General features: G+C 31.4%; 1 protein-coding gene across 1 annotated transcript; it reads right to left on the minus strand.

Moving 5' to 3' along the window:
* Positions 1 to 350: 350 nt before the first annotated feature.
* Positions 351 to 7,152, minus strand: LOC127103046 (probable inactive purple acid phosphatase 1). The gene is made up of 13 exons (XM_051040341.1): positions 6,664 to 7,152; positions 6,460 to 6,547; positions 3,331 to 3,597; positions 3,132 to 3,240; positions 2,902 to 3,016; positions 2,658 to 2,790; positions 2,222 to 2,409; positions 1,913 to 2,099; positions 1,756 to 1,823; positions 1,396 to 1,486; positions 1,123 to 1,311; positions 785 to 865; positions 351 to 684 (listed from the first exon to the last, which is right to left on the minus strand). Exons 1-13 carry the CDS (start codon positions 6,978 to 6,980, stop codon positions 631 to 633), a joined length of 1,887 nt encoding a protein of 628 aa, XP_050896298.1. The 5' UTR covers positions 6,981 to 7,152; the 3' UTR covers positions 351 to 630.
* Positions 7,153 to 8,870: the final 1,718 nt, after the last annotated feature.

Consider the following 8,870-nt stretch of genomic DNA (forward strand, 5'->3'; position numbering starts at 1 on the left):
ATTAATTTAACTTAAAATTTATTTATTTCAGTTGTCATTGTTCTCTGAATCACGCATCTACGATTTTGTGCATTTGAACTTGGAAGAACCATTGCTTAATTTTAAGCACCCATCTATGCATGATTTTGTGCATTTGAACTTGGAAGAACTATTGCTTAATTTTAAGCACCCATCTATGCATGTCAATTATCTAATTCCAATGCAGAAAAAAAAAAGCAAAGCTGCTTATTTTAAGTAACCAATTAAACTTCTAGCACTAAAGTTACTCGTAAGTACTTTCTTTTCTTAAAAGGCTGACTCATGTTTTGTGAAACTAAAAACTTCAAAGACCAAATGAACAGGAAACAGTATACTTAGAAATAAGATATATATTGATTCTGATTTGGACTAGAAATAAAAGTTGCAGTAACAAGAACTTATTGTCTATATGTAAAATTCTTTGTAACAGAATCTACAACAATGTATATATGTAGTACAAAGAATCAACTCAAATGCTGTTCATCTTCAAGTATCTCTACATCTCCTTTGGCTTTCAATATTTTATATATGTGGGTATTGGTCTGTCTGGCTCGATATTTATAAACCAATTTCTACTTATACTTTATTTGTTTCTTTTTCTTGAGTGAGCTTTTATTTTGTAATGCGGAAACTATCCTTAACTTCTCTTGTATCTGATGTCACAAACTGCAATAAAGTATATAATGTATGATATGTATTTAAGATAAAATCAAGAATTCATGAAATGGTGACTGAGGTTGGAATATATAAGTATATAAATACTAACCTCCAAGTTTAAATCATTTTTAGTAGCATGTGCTCTTAAATAACCAAACTCTGAAATTCTTTTAAGACTCCAGCTCTCGCCCTGCCAATGCAACCGAACAAACAGTTTCATTGCTTATTAAAAAGAATCATAAGCATAGAAAATATGGGAAGAGTGGAGGATTGTAAGCATGAACAAGGTTTGATCTAAATTGCAGCCGCAAGTTTAAGGTTTTAGATGTCTCGGCAACAACATTGCTATGCAATATAAAAGTTTGCAGTGTAATTGCAACTTCAACCACAACTGCAATTTAGATCAATGAGTATATAGACGAGTTTTATGAAGGGAAAAACAGTTACATTGTTTGAGGATTTGTCTAAGATGAAGCCAGCCATGCCAATGACAGCATGTACAGGAGCACTATAATTTTTGTTATCATAAGTGTCTACTCCCTTTTGATCTTTTATCGGCATGGCTTTGCACTTATTCTGATACACAGAACATGTTCTTTCATAGTTATGCACATGGCCAAAAAGAGCCAAGTCAACCTGTTTCATGTTCACAATACACAAGTTAGCTTCATATACAAGGCACCGTAAGTAACAAAATTATAAGGAGGTTGATGTTCTTGCCTTATTCTCTAATAGCAATGGCTCCACAGCTTTAATGAAATTTTGATCTTTAGATGAAAATCCTTGGTTGGAAGTGTACATTGGTCTGTGTCTGCAAATAAAAAAATTATGTTCAATATATCGATGTTTTGAAATTGAGAACCGTATTTTAAAAACCAAACATGATAGTTCAACCGTTTAAATCTTCAACTTACTACCATTTAGGTCATTTTGGCAGTTTGGTCGTGATTTATTTCGGTTTGAGTGGTTTAAGTCAGCTGAACCATGACTCAGGAGTCACGTCGATTTGATGTGATGTTTGATTTTTAAAACATTTGGTTGAGAAACCGCAAAATCTAAAAATGTACATTAATCACTTACCCCGTGAAGATTAGCCAAGGAGTATGTTGTCTATTAACTGATGCCATATCCTTTTTCATCCATTCATACTGCAATACCAATATTACATATATGTATCTCAATCATTTAATTAAATTAGAAATATAAGAAATAAAATATAATTATTTATTTTGTTAACCTGTTCAGAATTTATAGACCAGTCATGTTCAGTGGATATTACTGTGAAATGAACACTTGCTTGTTCAATAGAGTACCAAGGCTTATCCTTTGCAGAAGTTGGCATTGGAAAGTATGTCTCATAAGGTACTCCACATTCACCACCAGAGTCAGGTGTTTGATAAACTGAACCAGAATCTACATAATCCCTGAATATAAAAATAAACAAGTTCAATAATGATATATCATAAGTCATTACACATTCTTAGGCCATTCAATTATTCCTAAAATCTTAGGACAGATTTATGATTAATTTGGACGCAAACAATACCTCTCATGGTTCCCAATTGCTGTCATGTAAGAAACTCTTGTAGCTAGTGGACTAATAAGGTACATAAAGAAATCCCATTCTGCTAGAAAACCAGTTGCATAGCTTATGTCTCCAATATGAAAAACAGAGTTTACATTGTTGGAGTCCACTTCATTAGCTATAGCTTTGATAACTGATAAAGCTCCAGGCTAAATGATGAAAAACAAGATAGTCAAACATTTCACCAATATATAGCACAAATAATTCAGATTGAAGATGTCTTCGGTGTCTGACATTTGTTTATGTCGAACAATGACCTCACTCTTGCACATATGTGTGTCATGTCCAATGTTTGTGTCCGAATAAGTGCTTTAGTTCACCACTTGTCCAATCCTAATGTCTTATCTCAATATGCATTTCAGGTCTAAATGTTATTTCATTTGAACCATCAATTTACCTGAATGTAATGTTCTTCGGAAGCATCAAGAGGGGTCTTTCCCATATCACCAAATGCAACAAATTTGAGCTCATCTGTTCCTCCAGAAGGTGGAGTTGAAAATTTGATTTGTTCACTCCAATCAACCGAGTTACTAGAACATCAATAGAATAAAATAGTTATTAGTATCACTTTAGAAAATAAGCTCTTCCTCAACTTTTTATATAAGTTAGTTATGAAAGCATCTAACATGGAAGCTTCATACCTTCCATATCTGTAGGAGTAGGTAGATGATGGGTTGAGTCCTGTCATAATTGCTGAGTGAATGTATCCTGGGTCATGCCATCCAAAATCCTTAGCAGGACTCGGCAGTGCTGAACCTGTCAATTTAAAACCAGTATAATTGTTACTCTGCAAATATTCCTTACGAATTAACAGTGTTGAGACATGAAACAGACACTTATGATCTCATATAAAATTGAAGGTATTACTCACTGCACATATCATTTTGTGAAAAAGTAGTAACTGCTGAAGAAACTGTTTTTCCATCTCCGTATTGAATTTGCTGAGGTTCCTTGTCTCCACTAACCCATGTCAATCTCATCTAGAACACCAATCATCAGTTAGTTTGACACAGTTAAGAATAAAAGTGACTGCTTTAAAGCATAGTACTAGTTATGGTTATGGTGGTTACTGATGTTGCAGTTGAATCTATGCTTGAAAGATGTCCATAAAGTGGCATATTAGGATTAGCAAAACCCAAAGGTGCGGACCTTCCCGCAAGGAAAGGAGTGAGAAACCCGCCAGTGAAGAACACAAACTCAATGTCAGTTCTAATGTTGATAACATGAAACTTTAGCGAACCGCTACAAGTTGTGACACTGCATTTCCCATTCTGCTCTTTCTTGCATTCTTTGTTTTTGCAGCTTAGGTAATCGGGATCGTTTTTCAAGTATTGTGCCTACATTTTAGTTCTCAATATTATTATTCAAGAAAAACGTAAATCTACATATGATTGGCAACAAGATAAGCATATGGAAACTCTTTCAATTTCTTGTTTATTATTAATTTCATGGCAAATAACATGAAATCTTGCGAATGAGTTTGACCTAAAAATAAATTAGAAATCATAATGGAATCAAATTCAGAAATGCACGACATAGATGAAAACTAGACTCGGGAATGCGGAGCAAAATCTGAGACGAGGTGGCGAAGATCGAGAAGACGGCGGCGCACGATTAATGGAAGAATCTGAGTGAGATGAAGTCGTCGCGTCGGCAACAGACACGTCGGAATTATCTATTTGAAATTCTTACGTAACAAATTGAGTTTGATTTCGTTGCTACGGTTTAAAATTTAAATTTTTTATTTTAAATAGTTTTATTATTTTCAAGTAAATATGATTATTATTGTATTAAAAAAAAATTATAAAAAAATTATCTCATAACTGGTAAACAAAGATAAATTTAAAAAATTAATAGAAGAAATAATAATAAATTTTAATAATATATTAAAAAATAATATTAATAATTTATTGATATTAGAGTAAATATAATAATAAATTTTAATTGCGTTGGATATTTATGGTTACTCAATTATTTTATATAACATGATCTTTTAATTTAAATTTATTAATAAATTAACTTTTTTGAACAAAACTTAAATATTTAAAATTGGTCATTCAATCTTTAATTATAATAAATAAATTAATATAAATATGTTTTTTATAAAAAATATTATAACATTGTAAAAGTTTATAAAATAAAGATAAATTAGATTAAGGCAGTCATGATACACTGTTGTAAATTAGCTTTCATTAACTTTTTTATTAAATTTTAATTATATTAATATTTTTTTAAAACTATATATATTTAATTGAAGTGATTGTTGTGTTGTTAGAGTATTTTATTTAAAATGAGTTTTCAACTCTTCTTTCAAAATATTTTTTAGAATAGAATAAATTTATAATAAATTGAATCCTGAATATATTATTAACATATAATAAAAGTATATGTATATTGTATTTAAATTTTTGAAATTTTAATTTAAAATTAAATGTTAAAATCAATAATTACCCTTTCATTGAAGTATTATTTTTTGTAAATAGTATAATAAAAAAATAATTTAACTTTTAATTTTTTTAAATAAAATAAAATCTATAAATATTTTAAAAATACTGAAAAGATATATCAATATTTCTTTTTTTACTTATTTATAATTGAATAATACATGAAATACAAATACAAATATTGTTCTAAAAATTATATATATATATATATATATATATATATATATATATATATATATATATATATATATATATATATATATATATATATATATATATAAAGTCGTTGTTAGATTTAAATATTTTTGTATTTATTAGAATTTAAAAATGTGTCTTGATATGTAATTTTGTCTTTTTGAAATGTATCACATGAAAAAATATAGGTAATATGGTATAAATTGAAATGAAGTGTTACCATAATAGAGTGTGCTTTAAGTTTATTAGATTATAAGTATGTACTTAAAGCATCCAATTTAATAGATTGAATTTTTTTTAATGGATATTGTCAAGATAATTTAGATTTGTAGAAACTCCCAATCACAAAAGAAAATAAATAAGAATATACCCTTAACTTATTCCAGCTTCACAAAAAAAAATGGTTATTGAAATTGAAACGCCACGAAACATTGTACTGATCTGAATATGGATAAAGTATTGCGTGAACGTAAACTTTGACAAGTACGTTAAAGGAGCGCATGTTTTTACATCGCTTTTTGACTTTGATGTCCATCTCCCCTACCTTGGACATGTGCTACGTACAACTCATTCTTGGTGTTTACATATGAAAATAAATTAATAAAATTAAATATATGTGTCATGAAATATGTGCTTTTAGTCCGCAAGTTAGTATGATGCAAAATATAACGATTAGATAAAAATATATAAAAAAATTCAATTTTTTTAATTAAATATTGAATATTTAGAAAAAAATTATTTTTATTTTTATTATTTTTAAAATAATAAAAACGGAGGATAGTGACGAAATGGACGTTATAAAGACATATTAATTAATCTCTATTTTATTTTAAAAGTATAAATTATTTATATATTTGATATATCGTTTTGTCGTTTTCTTTTTAACATGTGGACTTAAATAGTGTGTTTAAATTTTATGACAACACCAAACTTTCTCGAGCTGGTTAGTTTGCTAAGAAAAAGCAAGCGTGTATGAACATCCAGCTAGAGGATATATATTGATTGGCAAGTCAATTTAATTATTATGAGAAAGAATTAATTTATCTTTGACATGACTTTTGTTCTTAATAAATGTTGTTAACATCAAACTCTAAATGATGCCTCCCCTTGCTTCAATTTTCTGAACGTTGAGGTTCTCACTAATGCCAGCATAATTTTTTTATATTGAAGGTGGTCCATCACTTATATTTTCATAAAAATATGAATAAACTTGGTAGGTTATGGTGGGAGATAACCTTGGAGATAAGGTAGTTGAAAATGGATTGCAGACCAATTAAGATTTTGCAACACAAGCAAGTTTTACACCACACACAACATAATATATAGTAGCATTACTTATACGGCATTTATGAGACATGCTAGCAACCATCAATATTCATGTACTATCTTCGTTGTCTCATTTTTTTATTCAATTTGTGTTAAATATTTTGAAAGATATTTTTCACCAAAAGAAGATAGAATATAGTTTAACAATTAAAAACATTATAGGCCGAATATTAGGCAATGGGAAAAGAAAAAGAAAACAAAAATATCAAATTTCAAAGCATGTAATAATATTACCTTGACAGGGTAATGACAAAGCAGAGGAAGTTTTGAAGTATCACCAGTTTGTAGATAATAAAATTCATTGAGAAGACAAGTTTTAACACTGCATATATATTCAATGAAAGTTATAAATTAAATCCACTTCCATAGCTCATATAATTTGAAATTAATATTTTACATTAGCAATGTTTTTTCATATTATGAAAAGTTAATTCTTACTTGGAATTTGAAGGTGAGATCATAGCTACCCAATCTCCATCTCTGGGTTTCGAAACTCCGGTGACCGTAACGGTGACGAATTGGTCATCCGATAAGCTAGAATTATTGCTGATAATGAGTTTAACATACGGATTTACAATCGAACCATCCTTCAAAATTCTTCTATTTATCAATCTAAAATCTGACACTGCAGTGAAGTTTTGATGTAAGGCTTTAGTGTGTGTAACCACAAGGTCTAAAGTTGAGGAGAATGAAGGAGTAAGGAAGAAAAAGAGTAAAATGGATACATGTTTGAGAACCCAATTTGAGGATTCCATGGATGAAGAAGATGATGAAGGGAAAGAAGAAAGAGTGAATATGTAAGTTAGGCCAAAGCTTTTTGTGTGATTGGTTTATATCTTGAATCAAACTCTTTAACCTGAAACAGTAACGATAACTCTTAAGAAGGGTTTGCGAAGAAATGATAATTCTTAGGATATGGCAAAGTGAGACGTAAATATATATAATAGGAAAGAAACATAAAGTTATGGAACAAGTAGGAGTTAATGATGGGTATAAAGTAGAATCGAACGGAGGAAGTAGTATGAAAAGTGTTAAAATATCATGGTTCACTTTCTAACTAAAAAAAATTAAAATAACAACTAACTAACTTATTAAATGTAAAATTTAACACATTTACATGATTTGGATTCAAAATTTTATGATTAAGCGGGAAGAAATATGTGACATGTTGGGTTCCACCCAAAACATCTAATTAAATTAGAAGAGATCTTTAATCATTTCATTCAAATGTATCTAAATATATGATTTTTTTTAAAATAATCAATATTTTTTTAAAAAAAATCCAAAATAACAATTTTTAAAAAAAAATAATCCAAAATAACCACGTTTAAAAGAGGATGCGTCAGATGAACCGACGCATTCGTTTTGAACAAAGAAGAGACGCCTAAGGCATTGACGTCTGCATTGGAAGCCTCATGAGGAGGCGCCAATGCCCTTAGCGCCTGCATTGGGCCTCATGAGGAGGCGTCAATGCCTCTGGCGCCTGCATGATGCATGTGGTGTACGCGCCAATTCATTTGGCGCATACACCTTTGTATTTTTTTTTATTTTTTTTATTTATTAAATAAAAAAATATTCATGATATAATAAATGTTACATGGGATTGACAAAAATTTAATGATCAGTCTGATCGAAACGTCCCCCTATTCCACATTCAGGTGCGTCTCTGAGGTCTCCCACGATTTTCCTGAGGTGTTTGGGGTCTTTGTGTGCTGACCTGATCGAATGATGGTTGGTGTGAAGGTCCGGCGGAAGTCCCAGTGGTATTTGACAGCTGTGTCATCATTTGTTTCCAATAACCGGAGGGGCTCTGGTCAACGGCGCTTCCGTAATGGAGTTCGGTGCTCATGTCATCGTAGTTAGGTCGATGGGGTTGGGTGGATTATGGACGGTATAGTTGCCCAAATTGGGACATTGAATCGTTTTGGAAACGAAGCAATGGTTCCTGGAGTGTACTATAGTTAAACAATGGTTGTGTGTTTTGGTGATGAGATGTTTGAGTGGTCATTGGTGGGGGCTACGATGAAGTGACTCATATGAATCATCTGGGCTATAGACAGTTGTGGTTGAAGCGTATGGTTGTTGGTGGGTAGGGTTTGATTCTTAGTTTTGTGGTTGGGTGAGTGGCATGAATGGATTGTGACGTTGGGTGTTTGGTTGTTGGGTGTATGTGGTAGGTTGATGTTGTGAGGTTGGTTGTTGGGTTTAGGTGGTTTGACATTGGTGTTGGGCGGGGAATTATTGTTAGGCGTATGATGACGAAGCTAGTTGGCGTGGTTCCGTCAAATACCGTGGCTCAGACACAAATTGTTGAGTTGTTGCCGACCTAAACCATGCCATATATTGTTGAGTTGGTCTTGCACCATGGATGAATGGTTCATTTAAGATGTGTTGTCGTCGATTCCTCCATTGACGACACGTCTCTTTTGCAAAGTCTCTCCAGTCAGAATAATCCCATTGGGCATCAATTCTTTTTTTATGCCAATTCCCCAAACATGTGGGAGGTTCTGGAATCTGTTATTGCACGCCGAACTGCAGTTTGACCCGGTCACTCTGGTGCATTTCCACATTAGTGAATTGGATAATTGGTGTTTTTGTTGTCCAAACTACAGCATCGTCATGGTTCACATCATGATCAAGACCCA

The sequence above is a fragment of the Lathyrus oleraceus genome, chromosome 7 (assembly GCF_024323335.1).
Source record: "Lathyrus oleraceus cultivar Zhongwan6 chromosome 7, CAAS_Psat_ZW6_1.0, whole genome shotgun sequence".
In the NCBI taxonomy this organism is placed as follows: domain Eukaryota; kingdom Viridiplantae; phylum Streptophyta; class Magnoliopsida; order Fabales; family Fabaceae; genus Lathyrus; species Lathyrus oleraceus.